The sequence below is a fragment of the Acomys russatus genome, chromosome 7, assembly GCF_903995435.1.
Source record: "Acomys russatus chromosome 7, mAcoRus1.1, whole genome shotgun sequence".
NCBI classification, from domain to species: Eukaryota; Metazoa; Chordata; class Mammalia; order Rodentia; family Muridae; genus Acomys; species Acomys russatus.
The window spans coordinates 1818708-1845156 of NC_067143.1; the positions used below are offsets into that span (position 1 = coordinate 1818708).

The 26449-nt window shown below is 46.9% G+C and overlaps 1 protein-coding gene across 1 annotated transcript; it reads left to right on the plus strand.

The window, feature by feature from the left end:
* Positions 1-26449, plus strand: Vstm2b (V-set and transmembrane domain containing 2B). Its single transcript, XM_051148407.1, has 5 exons — positions 1-229; positions 759-943; positions 1942-1971; positions 3043-3526; positions 25577-26449. The coding sequence occupies exons 1-5, from the start codon at positions 148-150 to the stop codon at positions 25663-25665; spliced, it is 870 nt and encodes a 289-aa protein (XP_051004364.1). The 5' UTR covers positions 1-147; the 3' UTR covers positions 25666-26449.

Below are 26449 nucleotides of genomic sequence, written 5' to 3' on the forward strand. Positions count from 1 at the left end.
GGCAGCGGCCAGGGGAGGGGGCGCCGTGCGAGGCCATGGCAGGCTCGGAGGAGTCCTAGCCCGAGCTGGAGCCGGATCCGAGCCCACGCTGCTGCCGCCGTCGCCTCTCCGCGCCGGGCCCCCGCAGCCGCCGCAACCCTGCGGGAGATGGACCAGCGGAACCGGCTCGGCGCCCTCGGATACCTGCCGCCTCTGCTGCTGCACGGCCTGCTGCTCGTCGTCGCCGACGGTGAGCGCGGGAAATTAGCGGCCACGATGGGCTCAGGGGACCCTTTACTAAGGCCACGGAAGTCTGCCAGCTTGGCCACCGCGGAGGAGGAAAGGAAGTGGTAGGCTTCGCGATCTCCAGCGATCCGGGTGTTCAACCCAGGGTAGGAGTTGGTAGCGAGCGCAGATGAGGGTTGCCTTGGCTGTGGAGTCTTAGACAGTCATTCCGCGGGGGCCACTGGTAAGCATAGGAGGCCTGCAGCAATCAAGAGTTGGCGCACCCCTGCCCGGCACCAGTGCTGCGGCTCTACCTCCCCTGCACCTTGCGAGACCAGGAGGGAAGCAGCCTGCAGCAAGTGGCGAGACCCCGCTGCCCCCTTGCAGCTGCTCCCTGAACTTTGCTGGGGCCTCCCACCCTGGGCTGCGGAGTAGCCGGGGACAGGAGTGGGGGGAACCCAAGACCTGAGAGCAGGAGACCGATCGCCTTAGCCTCGGGCTGCCCCAAGCCCCTTCGCCTTTCAGGTGGTCACGCCTCTCTCTCCTGCCCCCAGCAACATTCACCGAAGTCCCTAAAGATGTAACGGTGCGGGAGGGAGACGATATCGAAATGCCCTGCGCATTCCGGGCCAGCGGAGCCACCTCGTACTCTCTGGAGATTCAGTGGTGGTACCTCAAGGAACCTCCTCGGGAGCTGTTACACGAGCTGGCGCTCAGTGTGCCCGGTGCCCGGAGCAAGGTAATCCGCTGCCCAAGCGCTACCGCTTTTAGCTTGCTCGATCCAGGGGATGCGAGGGTTACCCCCACAGGGCACCGCCCTGTCGCTCAGCCACCTCCCATCCTCTGCATCTCCATAGCATTGTCAAAGTAAGCTGCTGTCCCTAGAAGCTGTCAGTTCTTTACATTGTTTCCCTTGTCTGCCACCTCAGGGAACTTCCTTCAACCCAGCCCTTGAAAACCCACACCTGGTCCAGTTTACTTGCTAGCTTTGGGACTACATTCTGATGGGTGTTGGCTTGAAACAGACACTTGGTTCTACCAGAATCCCCTCAGGGCTCAAGACCAAGGAATTCAGCTCCTTCAAATTGCATTTACGTGTTAGAAAACTGTACGTGGTAGTCAGCAGTTCACCTCCAGCTTCCACCGCATCTGAGGGGCTGCCCCACCCTCATTGGCTGGAAAACCTTGCTATCTGCCTCATAACCCACACTAGCACTCACACCCTCACCCAACTACGACTGTCCCCAGGATCCTACTCAGAGTTCCTGTTCCACACATGTCAGGTTGTCAGGGCCTCCATGACATTGGACCATCCATCCAGTTTTTCCACAGTTCCTAATTAAGTGGAGGATTTAGAGAAAGTGAGTAGGAGATGAGGCTCCCTTTCTGCATTCTAACAGCCCCCACTCTCCCAAGCAGACAGGTGTATGCCAGGGTAACTACTCCTTACCTGACTGAACTGGTTTTAGCCCTAAAACTGCTTCTCTCTCTCTGGACACTGAGGGAATCCTAATGTATTTGGTTCTTTCCACCATGCCACACTCCAGGTGTTTCAGCTCCCAGCCTGTGTCAGACAGGTCAGAGTTTACTATGTACAAAAATGCCAACGGTTTAATATCTCTCTCTCTCTCTCTCTCTCTCTCTCTCTCTCTCTCTCTCTCTCTCTCTCTCTCTCTCTCTCTCTCTCTCTCTTTCTCTCCCTCCCTCCCGTCTTCTCCCCCCTCTCCTGCATTTTAGGTAACAAATAAGGATGCAACTAAAATCAGCGTAAGTGTGGAGCGTGGGCCGCGGGAGACCCCTTCTGGCCGCTTAGGGGCCCCGCAGCTCCCTCCCCTTTAGAAAGCCTCAGCTGCCAGGCCATGAGGAAGGAGCTCTACTACCTCAGGGATGAATTATGGGCGACTTGGAGTATCTGGGCTTCATGTATTGCCAGTAGAGGGATTAGGTTGTCTTTTGTATAACTCAAGGGTCTGGAGTTCCACAACCCTGCTGGGTGCTCACCAGTAAAACTCCCTTCCTCTGTAGCATGTGTTCAGGTCCCTGGAGCACACTCGCCCTCTCCTTCCTCTGCTGTCTTTTCCTCCAAGATCTCGAGTGTGGGTTCTAGCTCAGCTCAGTGGGGCTCCAGCTTCCCACCCACTTTCCCCCAACCCTGCCAGAAGCACCCTCTACTCAGCCATCTCCTCCTCCTCTGATGGCATTTTATCTTATGCACTCAAGGAGTATGGGATTTGTAAAGTTGGAGCATGGAAATAGCAGGGTCTGGAAACAACTGAAGCCTTTTTGAGGTCCTGTTCTGAGACTCTTAAGATTTTCACCACGCTTTAGAGAAAAAGGGCTTTATCGAGGATATTAAGTGGTCAGTCCTAAGCAAGGCAGGGTCTAGCTGTAAATGATAGGGCAGGGCAGGTGTAGTTGTGCATGCTACAGGCAAGATAGCCATACTCCATGTGCTCTGGATTATAGGGTGTCCCAGAACAGTTAGCTTGGGTGTTGAGGCACAGAAAGGACGTGGATGGCTAGTGTCACCAGAGCCACAGCCTGAAATTACTTGCAAATTGGTGAAGAGTTACATTGGGAAGGGGAAATATGGGAAACTCTAAAGCCAGTGTAAATATAAGTTAAGATGGCTGAGAAATGGAGATGCAACAGTGCACACAACGACATGATGTCCAGGCCGAACCGGGAGCCTTGTGCCACTGGCGAGGTGTACTGAGGTGTTAGGAAATACTGGAACGTTATAGAAACTTGGCACAGTGACAGGGGAGGCAAGACTCACAATCGCTAAAGCAGGTGTGGAGCCCACTGGTCAGACTTCTTAACAGGGCTGTCTTGCAGACCGTGCGAGTCCAGGGCAATGACATCTCACACCGGCTTCGGCTGTCTGCCGTGCGCTTGCAAGATGAAGGGGTGTATGAGTGTCGCGTTTCGGACTACAGCGATGATGACACTCAGGAGCACAAGGCCCAGGCGTTGCTGCGGGTATTGTCGCGCTTCGCACCGCCCAACATGCAGGCTGCAGAGGCGGTGTCCCACATCCAGAGCAGCGGCCCGCGTCGCCACGGAGCCCCCAGCGCTGTCGGCTCCAACAACGCAGCCACCTCAGTCCGCACCACCTCGGAACCCAGCCTTGGCGACAAGAACCCACCTCTTGGGAGTCCTCCCACTGGATCAGGCGTCCCTGAGGCTGCTCCCGCTGCAGCAGCCGCTGCCTCCGCGACCCACATAGCCACCACAACCGTCCCAGCAGCTGTTGCTGCTTCTTCTTCAGCATCACCTCCATTCGGCCAGGCTGTCCTTCTGCGCCAGAGGCAGGGCTCCGGTAAGCGGGGTCTTGTATGCGCGGGAGAGAAGGGGGGAGCAGCCAGGGTATCCACAGCGATGCCAGATAGTATTATCACAGCTGTAGTTCTGTGCACCAAGAGCACCTTTCCTGCTCTTCTTTTCTTGTGTTCTCTGAGCTTTTTCCCAGTCTTGACTCTTAACTGGTTGGACCATCCTACCAAGAAGATTCATAATTGTGCAGACTGCACTGTTTGGCATTGAGGCTGGATTGTGAGGTGCCCTCTCTTGGACAGCGTTGAAAGCTGTAGTCCCAGACTCTCCTTTGGACAGATATTCCCCAGGTGGGGACTAGCCCCTTTCGAGAGACTAAGAAAGCAGTGAAAGCAGGCTGTTGTTCATCTTTGCTGATTGATGGCCTTGAACCATCTTATAAGGTTCAGGAAGTTTGATTGTCTAGCCTTTGCTAAGTGGCTTGTAGGTGTGGCTTTACACCAGCTGCAAATTCTGTATGTAGACCAGAGTTCTAGTTCTCCTTGGTTCTCAAGAGAAGAGAGCTGGGGATGCAGCCCCGTACCACAGTTATGAAAATTCATGGAGGATGACCTGTTTTCTTAAGGATTTAATGTATGGGAGGCAAGGAGCTGAGGTTTAGGATTGTTAGAACAGAAGACCAGAAAAATGAACTGCCCTGGTGGCAAGACCCAGGACGAGTTTGCATAGCAATAGCTAGGGTTTTAGGATGTCTAGAAAACCTGAAAATTCTGTGCTAAGTACCTCTTCATAGATACTCCTCTCTTCAACCCAACTCAGAGACCAGCTCCATTGCTCACTCCTAGAGTCTGGTTTTATATAATTCACTGCCCTGACTGGATCCTCTGCTCTGTCTTACACGAGGTATATTTTCCATGAAGGAGATTTCTCCTGGTACTACAGTCTGGAAGTCTAGGTGACTCACAAGGCATTGAAGGGATATGGCACACCTTCATGCCCCCAGCTTGGCTGTTCTCAAAGTCTGTCCATTGCTGTTAGCTAAGAATGCAGGCACCAGGACTGAACACACTGAATCCAAGGTGACAGGCCTCACATCACCACATATCCTACCCACTTGCCTTTGACATTTTGAAGTGGCTGGTCCATTCTGTGATTCAGCTCAGCCTTGGTTCTCCCTTAGTTACTCCCATTGTATTGTATCTCCCCCATGGGAATATGTTTTCTCCCCTCCCCCCCTCTCTCTCTCTCTCACACACACACACACACACACACACACACACACACACACACACACACACCCTGCAACAGTAGCTTGCTCTTTGTCTCCTGTGGGAGCCAGGTCTCTGTCATCCCTGTGGGAAACTACTGTGTGTGTCTCCCCTGGGAGACTTAACTATGTCTCCATATGTGGTTTGGGAGGTTTTTCGTTCCTCTTAGCTCCAGAGACCTGCATTATACCATCCACCCAACTCCGGCCAATCCAGGAGAAAGAGGGGTCAGTTCCAAAGAGATCCCACTCTCCTGCCTAACTTGGGACTCTGTGTCATCCATATTAATCTAAGATAATGTTAGGTGCTATGACAAAAAGCCAAAATGTCGGTATCCAAATTTATGGTTTTGTTTGCATCACATCTTGTCCTAGGGTGGGAATAGCATAGTGCTGTTCATACAGTCATTCAGAGACCTTGGTTGACAGACCGAATTAGCTCAAGAAAGTGGCTCTAAAAGTATCTCTGTGAGGCATCAAATAGCAGCATATAAGGAAAGAGAAACAGAAATGTCCTTTTGACGCAGTTCTAAGGCTATAAGGCATGCATGGTGCACAGTGAATTCACTTATTTCCTATGCATTTAGAATGGCTCTATCTGCAACATTAGGGAGAAACTGGGGAAGGTGTCAATTCAAAGCATTCTGGAGTGCTTCATTTTCTCTGAGAAAAGTCATTCACGAATGGGTTTCTAAGGACCAGGCCTGGAGGTGGCAGGCATCACATCTGCCTTCAACAACTCAGCACCACGTGATCCCACATAGATGTAAGTGTTCAAGAGAAATGGGTCAGTTGTCTTGACAATTTGCTGTCCAGCTTGATCTCTCTGCAATGGAGGAGGGCACACAGTTTGTAGGAACTAACGGTCTGTATTGTAGCACAGAGTGGGTATATTAAGAAAGTGTTAACTGACTCATGCTATGAATGGCTTCATTGCTACTGATTAGTGAAAAGAAAAGACCCTTCTGCTCTTTCCTCTTGGAAAGTAGGGAATAAGTATGTGTGACAGACTGGAGCAGACCTCTGGAATATTCCCCAGAGCAGTAGCACAACAGGTAATCTGAAAGCCCAGATAAGAGTTATGTCATTGCCATCTAAGAATCTGTGTGTGACTTTGGTTAAGTGGTTTAGCATCTCTGTAAAATGGACAGTGTGCTGGTCTGACTTTTTAATTGCTATAGCAAATGGAATGATTTGAGAAACAACTTGGCTCATGGTTTCAGAAATTACAATTCAGATACTCCATTGTTTCTGGACCACGGCGAGGGAGACCAACATGGCTGAACACATACAGAGGGAGCTCAGTGTGGAAAGTTCTGCACATTACAAGTACATGACATCACTGTAGCCTTAACTCCTCGAGATGGGGAGGAAAAGAGGAGAAAATGAACAAGCTGACAGCTGGAGAGACAGCTGTGGAGGGGCTTTAAGAGATAGATGAATGGCACTAATGGGATTTATTAGAGGCGTTGGCTCAAGAAATCCATGTGCTAGAGATTCCTAAGACTGAGCTTGGCCCCACCTATGGACTTATAATGAGATCAAGGACATGAACTCATCCTTGTTTGAAATTCCTCTTCTTTTGACTAGTGCCTGGGTCCTTGAGAACCAAGCATGGTCAGTCAGCTCTCGAGTCTTTGTGCTAGCAGTATGAGCAAGGGAAGATGCTCCAGGGCCTTCTTCCCACAATGGAGAATTCATCCCTGGAGTGGAATGATGTACTGTATCCTAAAAGATGTAGGGTCCTTGCATCAAAACTCTGACAGCTCAGTTGTTAGAGCTGTCACAGCAGGTGGGGTCTTGAATGCCTGCCAGTCCCAGGGTCTGACATTAATACCACGGAGGTCAGAATGGCAGCAGGTTGGTATTTCTGTTTGTCTTTTTTTGTGGGGGACAGTAGTATTCACTGCCATTCTGAAAGCACAGGTAGCTGGGCTCCTCGCAAGGCAGACAGTGCTGTACCACTGCCTGGGACATGGCTCTTGATATTTCTATCACCCGGTTACTTTTGCCAGCTCCTCACAGGCCAAGAAGGGGGATATCTTAGACCAAGCCCTCATTTCTCTCCAGCTTCCTCTTGAAGATGAAAGGTGGTTAGATGAAGTCAGCAAGACAATGCACTGCCCTCATACCTGTCCCCCTCTCTGAGAAGGTCTTGAGAGAGGCGCTTAGTTGTGTATCCCACTCTGAGTCTGGGACACATGACCTCTACTTTATAAACATACCTAACAGCTTTGATTTCTAGGAGGGAAGGATGAATGAAGCCTTCAGACTGTGTGCAGCATGGGTACTAACCTTTCTACAAGACTTCCATGAGCTCACTACCAGCTCTGGGTCTTATGAATTCCCCAGGGAGGCAGCAGGCTCAAGAATATCTCAGAACTTCCACCAGCAAGAAAGAGACTACAGCATGTTCCATGCCTGCTTCCTCAGCCTCTTCCCACTGCACAGTTCTAAGCCAAAGAGGCCCATTGCTCTTGGTTAATGGGCAAGCATGTTTGTAGTGTTTCTCAGTAAGGATACTGGTGGAGAAGAGGCAGAGCCAATCGGAGTTATTGAGGGTCATTGGGACACAGTATTTATGGAGATAGAGACAGGGTTAGGCCAGCCAGAAGAGTAAGGTTGCAAGTCTCCAGGGCCAGCAGCAACAGGAACTGTTAAGTGTTTATGGGATACAGAACAAGGGATTGGGGACAAAATTGGCAAAAGTCAGAGTAGCTGGAGGACAAGGTTCCAAGATCAAACCTGTGGTCTGCAAGTCTCAATGGAGTGACTCGGTTGAGTTGCCATGATCTAGCAAGGACTTGATGCCTTTATTAGGTATTGCTAATATGGCTTCCTTTTAGCCAAACCTTTTCAAAACCAAAGACAAGGGCACCTGGGCAATCTGCCCATAGAGGACATCCCGAGGCCTCACAGAACAGTGACAAAGAGAAAATGAAGGACCCAGGGTAATGAAAGGGTTACTCCAGCCTTTTCAGATTAGCAACTTCAAGAATGGCCCCAGCCACCTCTACATGTTTTATTACTGATCATGGATTAGGTTTGTGTCCCTTTCTCATCATGTGAGCCAAATTTCTCTCTTGATATTTGAGATCCCCAAGAAAGACAAGCTGTTCCTGCAGTGTTATTATTATTCATGGTTCTGTCTGCCTTTTACTGAGCATGTATGCTTGCCACTGTCACCTTTACTGTTAGCAGCAGTTATTCATGTGGATGCTGATCCACTGTCATGAACACAATGTTGCCAGTTGTTATTGAAGTTTGGGGGAGACAAAGTATCTTCCAAGCTCTTCTAATGAAGGAAAGGCACCAAGGAAACCATCCCAGCCTCAAAAAAAGAATATAGTTTACAGCATAAAGACTCATGTTTGCAGGAGTTTCCCTTCTGCAGGGACCTTGGGTCTGATGGTAATGAGTGGATCTCTAATTAGCCTCAGGGCTCCAGTTCCAAGGTGAAGCACTACAACCCCTGCTGGGTGTGTCTGGCTACAGAGAACTAGCTGCTCTCAGTACCAATTAATGGTGAGACAACAGCTAAAGCCATGGTGTGATTGTAGCGTTCCTTGTGGTGTTGAAGAGGCTGTTTCTGCTGGGAGCCATGGGGGGAGAGGCATCCTTGGGTGTTGCCATGACAACCACAAACCATGTCCAAAAGGGGCTTTAGATGAAGTAAGAAACTCTCTGCCTCAGCCTGTGTCCTGGGTAGATGACAAAGCTGGCACAGTGGTATCAGAGTGATGATGGAGAATCAAAATGCTGCAGAATCCCCAATCACAACAGCAAAGTCAGAAACCCTGGGTTCAGAAGGACCTGTAGACCATTTGCTGTAAATAATATGCTCCTCTCTATTCCTCTGATGTGATATAAGGGCATCACTTCAGAAAGGAGGAAATAAGCATGGCAAAGGGTGTCCTCAGAAGAGGGAGGGACTCACTGCACATCCTGAGGGAGAAAAAAAAAAAAAAAAGAAAAGACTTCATGAAAGAAGTGTTGGAGGCTCACAGCTGGCTAAAAACATCTGCATCTCCCCCAGTATTTGCAAAATAATGACTTCTCAGAGATTCTCTTCCTCTCAGCCAGCCACTGGGATTCTGCCAGCCCAGCCTCATGCTTCCCATGATTGGGGACCAGAAATGGCAGCTATGGACTATTGATGCAATCGGGGGAGCTTCCTGTAGGCAGACTGTTTCCATGCTTGAAAGAGTCAATTTGGGGTTGATGTCCTCTCATCTTAAGTGATACCCTGATGTTCTAGATTCTTCCATAGCTCCCCTCACAGCTCCCTGTGATGGATTATGAAGACTGCATGAAATGTAATGGCTTTATCCCTCACATATACCCATAAATGGCCAGTCAGCTCACAGTCCAGCCTTTCTCTCTTGGTATTAGAGATCCCTAAGAAAGAGGAGCTGTTCCTGCAGAATAATGATTATTCATGGTTATATCTGCATTCTACTGCGCATGTATGCCTGCCTCTGTCACCTCTACTGTTAGCAGAAGTTCTTCCTAACTCTTACTCTCCCTTCTTCCCCAAGAACACAGCCCCTTCTCCAGTGTTTTGCTAGAGCAAACCCTTTCATCCACAGGACTGGCAGCCCCCTAGAGAAAAGCCAAGTGCCAGATTCTCTAAATGTCACCAGGAGCCAAACCACTAAGGAGTTTCTCATTAAACACACCGGGAACACATATTTATAAGCTCTGAATGTTAAGGATTCCCCAAGCATCCGCAGGGATAAACGAGGTCAAGTGCTTCTGTAATATGATATTGATTAGTTCTGCTCCATTCGGACAGTGGCAAGGGCTTTGCCTGTGGTCTAAACCCTGGAGCTTTACGGGGCTGCTGGCAAGGTTTTAAGATATTTTCTGCAGCATAAGGAGTGGAGGTGGTATTATCTGTTTATTCCCCAGTGCTCTGATGATGTTTCCCAGGCACTTCTTGCAAACTCCTCTAGAGAAATGAGAAGTCTCACTTTGCCTTATGTAAAGGCTACAGGGAAGTTGAGGATGAGCCAGTACTGTACTTCTTCCCTATTCCTACTTACTCTTTGGGAAGGACCTTTCTCAGAGAGGTACTTCTGGGGAAATGAGTCTGATGGCTTTGCTGGCTAAAGGGAAGAGACTCATGTAAATATCCTATTTACATGGATCCATCCCATTGGCTGCTCCAAGGTCAGGGTTTGGATGAGGTGGAACACTGAGTGATAGAGCAGACTGAGGGAGGCAGTTGGCTATTAATGAGGGCAGGGAAAGGACTTGGTCAGTCAGTTCTCTTATATGTCACTCGTGCTGCCCATCCTTGTGAAAGACTCAAAGCACAAATGTAGTAAATGCTGGGTCAGCTCAAGAGAGAGTGCAACCACTGTCCCCCTGAAGATCAACCCACACTTGACCTTCTTAGCTGCCACAGGTCTTCCTTTAATGTGGCCCTGTAACAGGGAATTTTTGCTTTGGGTGTATGGGTCTGCATTGGTTTTCCAGACATTTTAATCATTCCTACTGTTTAGCTGCCTTCTCTGCAGGCAAACCCAGGTTTGTGTGTCAACAAATTCTATTTCTGGACCTTGGGTCTCCAACCACCTGGAATCACAGTATACAACTTGCCTTTCATAAGCACATTTTCCCTGATAGGTCCACTTTTGTGGGTTGGTATCCTGGCTCTGTGGAGATGTGGTTCCTGATCTGGGCCATGACTCAGGACAGGCACTGGACAGAGCCAAGGAGGAGACATCCACCCAGGGGAAGCTAAGGTCTAGTGTTCAGATCACTGGGTCATAACTGTGCCTGTGAAAGGTGGATCAGGATAGCTAGTAGTTGGGAGAAAGGCTTCTAAGACCTAGTAACCAAAGTGCTTACCCGAAGCCTGAACAACTTAAAGTTACATGGCATAGCACTTCCTTCCCCTGTTCTGGAGTGTAATCCTAGCTGAAGACTCACCCTAGCCAGAGCAATGGAAGATACTGCTTCTATGTGTCCATATTCATTATGCCTGGAGCTAGCCCATTCTTTCATTCATCCAACCATTGCCCACCAGACACCTTTTATATGTAAGGACAGATCTGTACCCTCTGAGCACAATTTGAATGTCGCCGATAAGGTATGAAAGTCTTGTGGGAAGACAGACCCACACACCCAAAGCAAAAACTCCCTGTTACAGGGCCGTGTTAAAGGAAAACCTTTGGCAGCTAAGAAGGTCATGTTTGGCTTGCTCTTCAGAGGGATAGTTAAAGGTAGAGGCCCTCAGAGATGCAGAGGTAAGTAGCCTCAGCCCTAGAAGAGGCTTTGGGAGTGCAGTAAGCTGACTGCTGCAAGCTACCCACTCTTTTTCATCTGCAGCGTGGGGATAGTGGTTCCTGCTCAACTGACCACTGTAGACACCCAAGGAGGAGTAACAGGATAGACTTCATAAGCCAGGCCGGAAGGAAGTTCAACTTCTTTTCTCCCTAGGCATTCTGCTTTCAAATACACAGCAGTGCCTGTTGTCTTTGAAGGTGATACTTGACTTTCTTTGGGAATTCAGAGATGGTTTGGAGGGGGTACTTGACCAAGCCCCAGGAAGTGTAAGAGAGCCACAAAGGTAAAAAGGGAAAGTAGAGCAGCAGAGTTAGAAGTCAGTCTGGTATAGCTCCTATACATCAGCAACTCACTAGAGGAACACCAGACCTCAGAAGAAAAGAAGAAGGAAATGACAAGTGGCAGGGTACCATCAGAACTCTGACTCCGCTATTCCTTGTCCTCATCCTACCCCATTCCACTCCACTATCCTCTTAAGTCTTCTCTGCCTCTTTTTCAGCCTGGGTGTTTCCTTAGCCACCCAAAACTTCAGCCTTATCCAAGAAGACCAAACCATTATGACATGAGCCAGCAGCTACTAAGCTATTGAGAGACTGGAGTAGGAGTGGAGTGTGCAGCCTGGACATGAACAGGAAGGGAAAGAACCTCTTCCTTCCCCCTACATCATTGTGCTTTGATGTCATGGAACTCAGAGTTCCAAGAGAGTGAGGCCTCTCAGTGGACACAGGACTGGCCTAGAAGGTAAATTAAACAGAAGGATAACCTGGGCTTTGTCACTATTATTCTGTGGCCTGGCCAGCCCTTTTATCCTTTGGCCTCTGCCTTCACACCTGTAAGTCAAAGGGAGTATAGAGCAGTAGGATTCTGTTTCTTGTTTAGGGGATGCGATATTGTTTGGGCCAGGATCTCACTGTAAGTATGAACAGGACTTGAACTCATTTCCTTCTGCCTCATCCTAGTTGGTGCTGAAGATAATGACGTGAGCCATCATGTCTGGCTTTGACTAGTAATTTTTTGGATTGAGGAATATTTTCAAGGCATAGTGGTGGTACATGTCTATTATCCAACCTCTGGGGAGGCTGAGGCAGGAGGCTTAAGGATTCAAAGCCAGATGATGCTACACAGTGAAACTCAGTAAAGGGAAGAAGGAGAAAGGGAGTGATCGATTCTGAGATTGAAGAATCCTTGTAAGGAACATCAGGAATGCCTTTGAGACCTTACAGGAGAATTGAGAAGGAACAGGAAGACACAACCCAGAACATTCTAGTACCTTATCTTTCTCCAATCAAAACAACTCTGCTTTTCTGTTTTCTATTTTGGAGCTTACATATTTGAAAATTACCAAACCTATCAGCATTCTAGGCTTGTACTATTTATGACATCGGTTACAAATAGAAATCTTAGAGGTGTACTGTGTGCATGCCACAGAGCTTGTGACAACTGTCTCAATATTTGCTTGTGGTCAGTTGGATGTAGAAGAACTTGGCATGGGGCTAAGAGATCTGCACAAGGCCACTGTGAACTGTGGTGAGGTAGTATTGGTAGGAGACTGAGGGCCCCATATGGCATGTTGCCATTGCTAGATAAAGGGTGCCACTGTTGGTGAAGAGGAGCTATTTTGTGGCTTGGGATTGCAGATTATCAGTGGATAGTGTGTGCTGGGAGTGTTGTATAATCTAACTGGATTCCATGCCACGATATGCACTGGTAATTACTGTAAATGAATCAAGAAGCATAATACACTAAACTCTAGGGGAAAAAGAGACACCAAATCCATGGGATGAATCTCTGAGATTTGAAGAAATTGTTCTTAAGTAGACAATGTAAAGGGATTGTAAGGTAATCTTAAGAGATTGAAAGTAAGGTGATAAGGGTAGTGACTTCCAGGAAGGGGATACCATGTGCAAATGTCCTGTTGTGGCATACAGCCCAGTAAGTTTAAAGGCTTGACAAAGGGTTAGTTTTGCTCTTCAAAGAGCAGGAAGTAAAAAAGAGTTCATTGGTTAAATAAGACCAACCTGTAAGACTTTAGGGTTTTTTTCTTTCCACTGAAGGCCATGTGGTCAGCGAAAACAGGGTAGAGCAAGGAAGGATCCTTTGGAGATGGTGGTTCCAGCCAGTGTGGACACAGAGATAGGCAGTGTAGCTCAGGGAATACAGTGCCAACAGAAGACATTGTGTGGGCTAGTTAGACCAACAGATGGATGGATGCCTGCATAAAAGGTAGAGTGGGTGGATGGAAAAGGAAACCGATGGCAGGTCAGTTGAGAGAAGGGCGTGTGACTGTATGGACATGTGATAAGATGGGATGAAGGATGGAATGGGTGGGAAGGGACTATGAGGTGGGTGAGTGAGAACACTGTGTGTGTGTGTGTGTGTGTGTGTGTGTGTGTGTGTGTGTGTGTGTGTTGGATGAATACATAGATGGATGAATGAGTAAGTATATCAGAGCTGGAAAGAAAAATTAGTAGGTAGTAAAACATGGAAGAGAGATTTATGAATGAGTAGAGGAAAGATTTATATTTTCCCTCAGTACAACAAAATACCCAATACAAGAAATTTAAATAAAGAAAAGTTCATTTGGGCTCATGGTTTCAAAAGTTACTTGTGGGTTCAAAGTGAGAGAGAACATTGTGGTGGGAGCACATGTTAGAGCACAGCTGCTCACCTTGTGTCAGCCAGGAAGCAAAGAGGAAACAAAGAAGTAGGCCCGCACAATATCCAAAACAATCCTCCAGTGGCCTAATTCCAACCAGACCCCACTGTTACAGTAAATTTCATCCCTTCGGTCTACAAAGCAAATAACTGACACAGGGAGACTGAAACGTACTTTAAAGCTGCCAGCACTTTGCTGGGCAGAGTCTGAACTGATTCTAATCTACCCATAAACTAAACAAATTACTCTAAACCTTATAACATACACATATTCCAAGCACTCGCCATTATGACCCCTTGGCCTGTCCTTGTCAAGTCCCCACCATCCTCCTCCAACCATCCAAAACCTCACTTAACCCCCCTTTAAGGGAAATGGGATGGCGTTCTCTTTTTAAAGCTTCTTCAGGCTGATGTGGGACAAATAATACCTATATTGAGGCCCATATAAAGCTAGGAAAATGGCTAAACAAGCTAGAGATAGCATTTGTGGTCAGTCTCTAACTGTTGAAAAATTCAAGCTTAATAAAAGTCCTGTGTGGGACGGTCTGATATGCTGGACCAACTGGAATCAGGAGCTTTCTCCAAAGCTGTCTTGGGAGATGCTCTAAAGACAACAGCAACCTAAGCACTTGTGGATGGAACATAAGGAATGCAGCATGTCAGCATATCAGCAGGCTGGAGGATGAATCCTGTCAGGTCTGATCCAGCATCAGGGTCTGGGACTTTAATTTAGTGGCAAGTGCTTGGAATATGTGTATGTTATAAGGTTTAGAGTAATTTGTTTAGTTTATGGGTAGATTAGAATCATTTCAGACTCTGCCTGGCGAAGTGCTGGCAGCTTTAAGGTACATTTCAGTCTCCCTGTTTCAGTTATTTGCTTTGTAGGCCGAAGGGATACAATTTACTGTAACAATCCACCTCCAAAGATATCCATCCCCTACTAATAATAACACCAATTTATGAATCCATCAGTGAGGTAACCCACTGATTAGATAGGAGCCCTTATGATCCAGCTACCTCTACATGAATGGATGCATCATTTGAGGACCAAGCCTTCAACATGTGATCTTTTGAGGCAGAAGCATTTCAAATCCAAGCTGTAACAATGGGTAATGGGCTTAGAGGAAGGTAAAGGGGATGTGTTTGGCTACATAATGATAGATGTATGGGTTGAAAGTGGATGGAAAAAGTAACTGCTGGATAGGTGGGAAAAGGGAAGTGGGAATGAGTATGTAGCTAGACGGAAGGGGATAGATAAAAGGACAAGTGGACCTGTGGATAAAAGATGGATGGGAAGATGAGTGGGTTGGGGGCCAGGTGAACCTTGCAGGATGGTGGGTCAGGGCTGCCAACATGCCTAAGTATGGAATTTCTGGAACACATAGCAGGAAAGATACCATAGGAAGAAATGTCCCAGGCAGTGGTGTGATCAGAATGCCATGCCAGGCCATGATCTGTGTCCACCTCTGAGCCACTGAAGAAGACAGTACAATGGGCAGAGCTGGGGCACAGTCAGTCCACAGATTGCCTCCAGCTTTCTGAGACAGGTGTGGTATACACTCCAATGACTGGATGCTAAGTTATCTGGGGAACAGAACCTGGCCCCAGACTACTACTACTACTACTTCTTCTTCTTCTTCTTCTTCTTCTTCTTCTTCTTCTTCTTCTTCTTCTTCTTCTTCTTCTTCTTCTTCTTTTTTTTTTTTTTTGGTTTTTCGAGACAGGGTTTCTCTGTGTAGCCTTGGCCATCCTGGACTGACTTTGTAGACCAGGCTGGCCTTGAACTCACAGCGATCCGCCTGCCTCTGCCTCCCTAGTGCTGGGATTAAAGGCGTGCACCACCATGTCCGGCCCAGACTTCTTGATGATTATCAAATAATATTACAGGTTTGTCTCCTCAGACAGTAAAATATATCCAGATTATAGGTGAGTGGATGAATAACTAACAGTATTTGCTTTAAAAATTAATGTAACAAGAGAACATACAAGGCCATATTTCATGATATGTTGTATAACAGAGTCATATTTTAATGCATGACATATCATGGGCAGTTCCTTGGCACTAACTTTATTTAATGAGACAAGTTATAGTACTATCCCTGGGTAATTAAAATGCATTCACCATTTTGGCTAAATTATATTTCTGGAGGAAAGTTCTGTGAAAAGCAGCATGCAGGTATCTGTGAAGCAGAAGACAGACAGGGGTTGTAAATGGGAAGACAGGCCTGGTAAAGCTGATTTTTCTGGTCATAGGACTCTTCTCTGTCCTGGGACCAATACCTCATGATGGGTGTTTGTCAGAACTAGTTCTTAGGAGAAGTCTAGGGAGGGTGGGGCAAGAACGGCTACTGTTTGTTGATCAGCCTGCCATGAGAAACCGTTGAGAGCCCAGTCATTTGGTGCCTGATCCAGGGAAACCTTGCATAGTCTGACTCAAGGACCATGAAAACAGAACAGGAGAAAAGAACACCAGGCAACTTCAATGGAAATGGGCTGGGTGGGAGACTTCAGGGAAGTCTTATTCACTACCTTAGCTCTAGTCTGCAGTCAGTTTAATGGGCTCACAAGCACTCCAGAATCCACAAATCCACATTTTACAATGGGGAGTAGATTCAGGTAATCTAGAGGAAGTATTCCAACTTGTGTTCCTTGAAACTTTGTAAACTGCTATGCACTGCCAGCATCAGTTGGTTTTATTTCTAATAATTACGTTTGTCTTTGCAAGTCTATTTCTTGTAGTGCAGGAGGTCAAGTGCTCTGCACATTCTGAGCAAGCATTGTCCCCCTAAGCTACATCCATAGCCACTCACTGGAGGATTCTAGGCTGGTGCTCTACCATTGAGATGCATCAGTCCCTTGCCAAACTTCTGGTAGTTGTGTTTTGGTTTATGTAGCAATTACTTAGAAAAAAACAGGTATGTTGTTTAAATATGTTTAAATACAACAGATATGGTCCAAATTACATGTAAAAGTATGTGTACAAGCTGGACATGGTGGCACCTCCCTGTAATCCTAGTACTCAAGGAGGCAAAGGATGGAGGATTTCTGAGTTTGAGGCCAGTCTGGTCTACAAAAAAAGTTCAGGACAGCCAAGGCTAACCAGAGAAACCATGTCTATAAAAACAAACAAAGCAAAAGCACAAACTATAAATATAATTATATATAATATATTATAGATATTATGAAATAGACAAAGCCCACAAAAATATGTGCACAAATATAGTGCACATCAGTGCACTACCTTTAATGGATGGGACTTGGAACAGCTTGTTAAGAATGCATGTTGCAAGACAGAAAACATTAGGGAAGGAATGAGTGGAAGAAAAAGTTGAAATGTGCCTGAGGAAATGTGCATGAGAGATGTATCTGTGTTATAGTTAGCTAGAAGGTCCAGTTACCGAGCCTGGCTCCCTGAGGATCTGAGACAGGTCCTTAGCCAATGTGGAGGCTCTGTATAGAGCATCTGGACACTTCTGCACAGTAGGCAGCCGGGGAGTATGAGAGTGTTCAACGATTTGCCTTGCAAACACTGCATCTCACAGCACAGGCTGCAAAGAGAAAGGGAGGCTCAGTTGTGTCAGTCTCCCCACTCTCTGGCTCACCTTCTGGCAGAAGACATGAGTGTCAGGAAGCAAACACATTCACAGCTGTCCATACACAGCTTAGAGGAAATTGAATTTGCTCTAGTGTCCTTGGGACAAGGGGACTCTCTAACCCAATGCCTGAAGGGAACTCCTGGGAAGGGGAAGACACTTGGATGAGGGGCACAGAGGAGAAACTAGAATAAGGCTGGATCCAGATGAGAGTTGATATAGTGACAAGCTGTGCAAAGGAGGTAGTACAGGGCAATATCCAGCAGAGGCAGAGATTTCCTAGAATCTTCTTGTGGAACCTCTCAGCTCAACAGGGGAAGGTTGGTATACCCCAGATCCCTGGAGTATAAAGGGTGATCTGACAATAAAAATGGCATTCCTGAAGGCATGGAGCAAGAGAAGTGAGTGCATACAAGTCGTCACCCTGTGAGAGTCTACTTTGCCTGGAAATTGATCCACTCAAAGGAAGGAGGAAGCAGGTAAAAAAAAAAAAAAAAAAAAAAAAAAAAAAACTGTCTCCTAGAGAGGGGTTCAGAAGAGGTTCCAGACAGCTCGAAAGCCTAGAAGAATTCACAGATATCAGGAAGCCACTGGCCAGAACTCTCTACAGGTACCCAGCAACTGTGCAATGAAGCCAAGTCATTAATTCTAGGACTTACCATGAAAGAGAAAATTGGGTTGCACTTCCCAAGGTCAGTCACTGTGAGTGGTAAAAGGAGAAAATTCTCGCAAAAGGCAGAGAATATTTCCAAGCACTAAGAATATTTTGGGTTCCTATTAGTAACTTATGACCCCAAAGATTATCAAACCAAAGTGGATTGGGTATAGGATCTCCTCAGATGAGGACAGGCCCCCATACAGAAAGGCAGTCAGAGCATGGTCAGATGCTGATCACTCATTCCCACTGTAGCTAAGGGCTTCTGGTAGACCATTGCCCACAGCTACCTGACTGGGAAAAAAGCCTGACCACTCACCACTGTCATTAAGTGATTTCATGAAAGGATCCTATGGAGCAAGATTCTATTTTGAAATACATAGGCTGGCAAGGACCCACCAACTGAGTTAGTTGGCCATCCAAGAAATTATATTATGTGCATGTGTGAAAATGCCACAATGAAGCCAGAGAGCATGGCTCAGTGATAGACTCCACCAATGAGAGAGAGGCTGGGGATGTGGTTCAGTGGTAGAACACCTGCTTAGAATCCTCAGTGAGGTTCTGGGAGTATAGTTACATGGGTAGAGCACCTACCCATAATCTCCTGTGAACAGTTAGGGGTATGGCTCAATGGGTAGAGCACCTTCCTAGAATCCTCAGTAAGGGGCTGAGGGTGTGGCTCAGAAATAGAGCACTTGCCTAGAATCCCCACTGAGGCTCCGGGGGTATGGTTCAGGGGTAGAACACTTGCCTATACAAACTCTTGGGATCCAAGCCCAGCAATCTAGAAAGTGTCGATGAAACCCATTATACTATATACAATTAGCACGGACCAACAAGAAAACAGTGAAAATAAGCTACTGTGAATGTTAAAATTCAGGAGAAAACTCCTCTCCTGCCGGGGAAGCCGCCCAGGGCTGGGTTCTAACTGTGATCAGTGGGAAAATGACTGGCATAGGTGGTGTGTGTAATACACTGTGTAGACATAAGCCAGGCTGCCTGGGTTTAAGTCAGTACAGCTGACATTAGTGTGGCCTTTATTTATATCAAATAAAAACCGAGGACTTTCCATTAAACATGGGTTTCCAACAGTTAGTGGTATCTTGAGCTAAGCATAAGCCATGAGCTATTTAGAATAGGCTGGCACTAGACACTGTCCACTGTTTACTGAAACTCCAAGTTAACTGTGTGCCCTATAGTTTATCTGAAAACCTTGGACCTTAGGCAAGTTACCTCTCCTCATTGGATCTCAATTTTTCTATTTTAAAATGAAGTTTTGATGTGTGTGTGTGTGTGTGTGTGTGTGTGTGTGTGTGTGTGTGTGTGTGTGTAAGTAAAACATTTGGTGGAGTGGGATGTTATACACAGAGGATTACTAGACTAATTTGTGCCACCAAACAAGCTCCAAGTCATGTGGACGGCAGAGATATTAGTGCCTAGCTTTCTGTGCCTTAGTGATCGAGGCAGGTTCCCTGGTGGTGGCAATACACAGTCAAGACATAAAAGAATGGATCAGGAGGCAACATGCAGTCAAGACATAAAGGATGGATTAGTCCAAGAGGCATTTGTTAGTCATTCTATACAGGCTCACTTGTTCTGGAAGGACCATGGACCAGCATACATGGATAGAAGTGTGGAACTATTGGGATGATCAAGGGAGGTTCCCATGGTGGCACTGAGGTGGTGACTTTTCTGCAGTGGGGGATCCGTCCAAGGCTCTGCACCTTAGGATGTCTTCTCCAAGTACATACAAGAAGCAATTGAGCATTGGTGGCAATGAAGCCAGAAAAATGTTTCAGAAGCCCAAGGCCACCATTAATCTACGGCAGAGGAATGGCTCAACCCCATGGTTGTAAAGCCTATGTTTCACTCACCTATTTATGGGTTTTGAAATGATATAAAAAGGTTTAGTCCCCAGAGTGTGTCACGGTTGAGAGGAGACTGCACCACACACAGGGTTGCTGACTCCACTGCTGGATTAATCCATTGCCGTAATCGTTCCTAGCTGAATGATTAGCTAGGAAGAAGAAGAGCAAAGATGGAGGAAGTCAGCTACTGAGGGTATAGCTTTGAAAAGTATATCTCACCCCAGCCCCCTTCTTCCTCATCCCATTGTGCCCTTCTGTCATGACGTTCTACCTCACCACAGCCTCAAAGCAATGAGCCAGTGGACCACAGCCTGACATTTCTGAAAGCATGAGCAAAGGAATTCCTTTCTCCTGTGAGTTGATTTATTCAGGTATTTTGTCATGGTAATGAAAAGTGACTCAAATACTACAGAAGCAGTTAGACTCCTCCCAATGTCTGAGCAGGGTGGGGAGCTAGGAGAATTGGCTGAAGCAACAAGCCTCATGGGCCTGGGTAGGATGAATGGTCAGGAAGCCACCAGAAAAGGCCACAGACCCACATCTCAGATGAAGTCTGTCTCCATGCCCCATGACAGCCTTTTCTCCAAGAGATATATATTTCCTTTAAAACACAACAGCATTAGTTAGTTGCTTGTAGTTTTTGTCCCACTTACCAGCACATATTAATTTTATGGCAGAAATGAATTCCACCCAAACAAACTCCCTTAGTGCTCAATTATTCCTCACTGGCTCCCTTTGGATAAATATCCATGAAGAGGCCTTAATTAAAATGTCAACAGGGGAGGCAGCCTTGCATGGTGCCATCTTCCCACTCAGCAGCAAGCTGGATCTGTGCGGAGTCCAGCAGGGGACCTGAGAACTGGGCTTGCCAGGAGGGTCAGCCCCATGTCAGGGAAGGGGGCCTGCCCTTGCCCGCCTCACAGCTGAGCACAGACCTAGTGGGATCCATGCCAGATTCCTCTTGGGTTCTGAGCCAGAGCTGGCACAGATTCTGCAAACTTGAACATGAACAAATGGCAGGGTGTGGGCAGGGTGAATGAGAAAGGCTGTACAGGAACCCACTTCACAGAGGTGAGGGTGGTGACTAGTAGCTCACCTGAGCCCAGGTTGGGGACAGGAGGGCAAGGACTGGGAGATTCCTGCTGAGAAGAGTAGCATTTCCAAAATCTTTGTACTTTATATTAGGAGTTTCCTAATTTTCATATGTCAGATTAGAATTTCCTTTAAAAAAAAAAAAACTCGAAAGTCATTGCTTTCTATTCTTCTACAAGCCAAATTCCACCCTCATGTGTCCATTTGGTGCCTGCCTCACCTTGTCAATAGGTTCTGCATAAGATAGGGTTTATGATCAGAGAGGCAGGAAGTAGGGAGTAAGAAACTGTGATGAAGAGTGAAGGCCAGTTCCCTGAAGTGACAGACTGCCTTAGCCCCACCTGAGGCTTCTGGATGACATGTGGGGAAGGGATCATGCATGACTTTGACCTTGGCCAGGGTGCTGCCCTCTTTGTTTTCCTTTGGATTGGGGTGGGGTTAGGGGTTGGGGGTAGCCTGCTGTCCTCAGAGAGAACACAGGCGCAGCTGGAATGGCAGGGTCCTCAGAGCAGGTCCTGGAAAAGGAGAGCTCTCTCTAGCCTGGAATGGAGGACTGAATTCATACTTGCCCTTGAGGCAGCCCCTTTGTCTCATCCACAGAGGCTGTAAAAGAAGAAAGCAATACAGTTGAATATGAGTGCACAGAGGACCCCCATTCAGGGTCCTGAACTTGGCTTGGGTTCCTAACTTTGCTCGCCAAGAAACCTTTGCTCAAAAGACAGGTTTAGCACCTTACAAAGTGCACAGCAGCCTTTATTGTGTTCAATAGAAGAGTGGGGGGGGGGGGCAGGGGGAAAGCTGCAGATACACTCTCCAGGGGTCCTTTGATATCACAGCCAGGCTCAAGGGTGGAATGGTTTTGCCCAGGAGAGACGGAGCAGTACTAACTTTTGGAAGAGCTCTCCCGCTGCCTGCACTATATGTGTGCACGTTCTGCAGAGCTCTGCAGAGGGAGGCACAAATAGGCAAAGCCTGCAGTGCCAGCCTGCAAAATGAGCTCGAGCCCACTCAGGCCATCGGAGCCAGAACTAGCTTGCTGACCTAAAAATATCATAACTGTACTTATACTCCTCAAGCCTTAAAAAAAAAAAAAAAAAAAAAGGAAAACTGTAGTTGGCGAGCAACTCTGAAACTCTGGCTTAGTGTTGTGTGTGTACAAGTTGCAGGCCACCTTCCTGAACCCTGCCACAGCCTGCAAAATCATGAGGTAGGTGCATGGGTCAGAGGTTCCTCAGCCTCCACACAGACCAGATGTCCCAGGTCCTCACATGTGGGTGTCACCAGTGCCACTCCCATAGAATTCCCTGGTAGCCAACATGAACAATTTAAAAGGAGGAATCTCTGTCCATGGCTCTGTTACTTGGGGCCGGTAGTGAGGCACATCATCATGGTGGGAGTGTATGCTATTAGGAGAGTATTTAGCTCATGATAGGAAGGACCAGAGCTCAAGACACACTACAAGTGACCTAACTCCCTCCTTTAGGTCCTCCCTAAAGTTTCTAAGGCCTCACAAAATGGCACTGCTAACTGGGCACAGAACTCTCATTCTGTGATGGGGAGAGCTCACATCCCACTGTAAATTATGCTGGGATCTCCATTCCCAGGACTGGAATCTGCTCAGGGACAGCCTCTTCCTTTTCTTTATCAAAACCTTAAATGGCTTCAACAATTCTAACTTCAAAAATCCTAACTTTTCTGTTAGGGCTTCAGAATTCTTTTGTTGCTGGATAAACAGAAATGAGGAATTTTCCTGGCAAAAGCTGCTTGGAGTGAGATTGTGTGTGTATGTGTGCACGCATGTGTGTGTGTGTGTGTGTGTATGTTTGTGTGTGTGTGTGTGTGTGTGTGTGTGTGTGTGTGTGTGTGTGTGTGCACCCACCCATGCATACATTTATGTCCATTGTTCTCTTTCTGGTTCCCTTGGTTATTTCACTTTATTTATTATTCGCTCCTAGCAACCGTCCTCCATTTCACTACTTCTTTTCCTCCCCACCTCCCTTCTCTTCTCCCCATCACTCCCCTCGTCTTCCCCAAACATGGTGTCAGCTCTGAGTATTTATCCCAAGTTGACCTGGAACTTGCAATTCTTCTGCCTAAGTGCTGGGATTATGTGCCACCAGACTGGACTCCAAGTATCTTTTAAATAGCTCTAGAATATCTCTTATCCTGCTCGCTGCCTAAATGATAAAAATTAATTTCTCAGGTGTTACCTTCATTTTGATCCAGAGATACTTCAGTTTCATTAAGAACTATGAGCATGGCAGCAGTGCTGTTTGAGATGAAGATAAATCAGTCAGTCTGCTTACCAGGGCTTCCCGACTCTTCAGCTTTATCATACTAATAAACGTGTGTGCACTCCAGCACTATTCCTGGCTCTCCTCCGAAAGAGAGGAAATAGCCGAAGAGGCTGTTAGCACCTGATCAGTTCAGCATGCCAGTCTGTCTGTTCAGCCTTATACTCTAGAAATGTCAGAAAACAGGCCACAAGGTAGGCCAATGAGCCTACGTGAGCTGAGCCAAACACATCCAGCCAGCATTGTCCACCCGTTTTCCTACAAGGTCAACCTGAGTTACACTTGTTAGTCCAGTGAGTAGTGCTGGCTGCATCTGGGAGACAGCAAAGCAGGGACTCAGGCCCCAGATGCAGAGGAGACCTGTAGCCCAGTACATGACATTGCAAAAGGAGATTTCACTCAAAGAATGTGATCCAGGGGTGTTGTAAAAATAAGTAGATGAGAAGACAGTTTTCCCATGCTGGAAAAATTCCCTATTGGGAGGGCATTCACAGAATTAGTTCTTCAAACCTGCTCATCTAGGACTGTTTCTGTAAAATGTTGTTCTTGGAGTTGGTTCTCTCTTTCCATCTTTACATGGTTCTTGGAAATGAACTCAGGTCACCAGGCTTTCAAGCATGCTGAGCTATCTTGCCATCCCAAAAATGTTATGCATATTTATTTACATATATAAATGTAAATGTTATTCTGGGGATCAATTCCAGGGCCCTGTGCATTTTGACAAATGCTGTCACTCTGAGATATATTCCCGGATCCTGTTTATTTGTTTGTTTGTTTGTTTTGAGAGAAGGTCTCCCTTTGTAGGCCAGGCGGATTCTTGCCTCAGCCTCCTTAGCACTGGCTTTGCAAGGTGTTGTCTAACACACTTGGCTTACACTGGACTTTCTGAAACTTCTGCTTGTATGGTATTAACTATTTGGGTCTCTTTTATTTATATGCTGTATGGGGTATCTTTTGCTGTGTGACAAGTCACTGTAAAAACTTAGTGACTTTGATGTGAAGTCATGGAAGTTTTCTCAGCTCTGTGATTTGTCTGGGCTTCTCTGGGCAGTTTAGCATTTGTTCTCTGCTGGGCTTGTCTAGGCAGTTGGTACCAATTCATTTGGGGGTTGATTGGTATAGAGGGACCTTAGGTAGGACATTTCATGACCCTCGTCCTTCAGCAGGCTGAGTCAGGCTTACACAGTTCATTCCAAAATGCACTGCCCTCTGTAAACTTTTGTTATCTCACCCCAGTGATACTCCACTGTCGACAATAGGTCATGTGGGAGGACACCATCACAGGATGTGGACTCTGGAGACAGGGGTAGCTCTTCTGGGTTTTTGGGGGGGGTTGTTTTCAAGATAGGGTTTTCTCTGTGTAGCCATGGCTGTCCTGGACTTCTTTGTAGTCCAGGCTGGCCTCGCATTCACAATGATCCACCTGCCTCTGCCTCCTGAGTGCTGGGATTAAAGGCGTGCACCACTACGCCCAGGTAGGGATGGCTTTTTTGTGGCCATTTCTGAAGCCTGCCTCTATGATATTGCTCAATCTAGAGCCCAGTCTAATGACAGCAGCCACAGCCTACTGGGAGTCCATGGGGGAATTTATAGGACAGCAGTCAGCAGTGGAATCTCCCAGCCCAAGGCAGAAGCGCAGAGAAGCCCAGGAAAAGCAACACAATTTGCAGCTCAGAAGCATGGACCTCTTGGGTAGACTTTCCCTGGCTACACAGAGAGGCATTTGCAACATCTGGACGCTTTGAGAACAGCCCCGACCAGTGGCCCAGAGGAGACAGGATGAAGATGTGCATGGAGTTAGGGCCCAGAAGCAGACCAGGCACCTAGGTATTGAAGAAAGAGATGGGCATGGGGCCATAGCTATAGACTCTTAGGTATTCATACACACTGGGACATGATTCCTGAGCTTAAGGTGTGGCTTGAAAGCATGGCTATGGAAGGAAGGCTTACACACAGAAATAACAAACCACTCAAGGCAGGACCTGTGCCATTTAGGCAGGAGGTTGGAGACGTCACAAAGAAGATGGAACTGTGTGCAGATGGGGGATCTTCGTGGGGGGAGTGGCGGGGGTGAGCCTTGGTGTCAAGGACACTTTAAAGACTCGTTCTGGGGAGAAAAGAAGCAGGTTCTCTTTAGTAAAATAAAGCAATGGCTTGGAGGTGTTTGAACTACAGTTTGGCATATTCACCTCAGGGGAAGGGCATTTGTGTCTGACAACAGTTGCTTCCATCCTTAAACTGAAGCAACCATGGTAGCCTTTACCTGGCTGCTGTGCTCTCAGAAGCCTGGGAAAGCCTCCCGCTGCCCTGGTCTGCCTCAGGGCTCTCTCTCATTTCTCAGGGGTTTGGCTGATTGTCTGTTTTCTCTTCGCCTGCAGGTACTGGCCCTGGCTACAGCACAGACCCTCTGCTGTCTCTGCTCTTGTTAGTGCTACATAAGTTACTGCACCCACTTCTAGGGCACTGACAGACGTAAAACCTCAGAGGCACCCCAGGAGGACACCTTGCCATATGGACACAGGGACCGAGGGAAGCATGAAGAAGTCCATGCAAAAATAAATAAATCATATTTTTGGGGAAGTAACACAAATCTAGAAGACTTAAAATAATGCATCATGTTTCCAAATAGGATGGAGTGCAGGCCGTGCGGTGTGCATGGGGCGCCGAGTTCTTCACGGCAATGTATTTTTCTTTACTTCACATTCCCTCTGAATCTTCATTTTGCACGAACTGTTGAGCAGGTACCTTGAGGATAATATGTAAAAATGTTGGGTCAAATCCTTTCTGACAAAGTAAAATATTTTTAGGAGATTATTGTGTTTAGAATTTTTTTGAATTTACATTTTCTTTGGGGGCTTTCCCTTTTTTATTAAATTATTTCTTTGGAGACATTTTGATTAAAAAGAAACATCATAATTAAAACTCAATGTCAATAATATTTATTTTTAAATAAAGATTGGAAACAAGGATATACAGTTGTTTCTAAACTGTAGTATATACTGCTGAATAATAGTTTAATTTTTTAAAAAAGCCTTTAAATAGACTTTGTACAACCATATATGACTGTCAAGCTTCAGTGCCAGCTGCAGCCAGACACTGTAATGTCCTCTTCTCAGATACCAGCTGAATGTCCCCTGGCATAGAAGGCAATTCCAGGACACCAGGCTAGGCCACAGTGAGCAGACAGGAATACCTGCCCAGTCTGCTAAGGGACAGTGGACTTCATAGAGGCAAGGATGAATGCTGAAAAA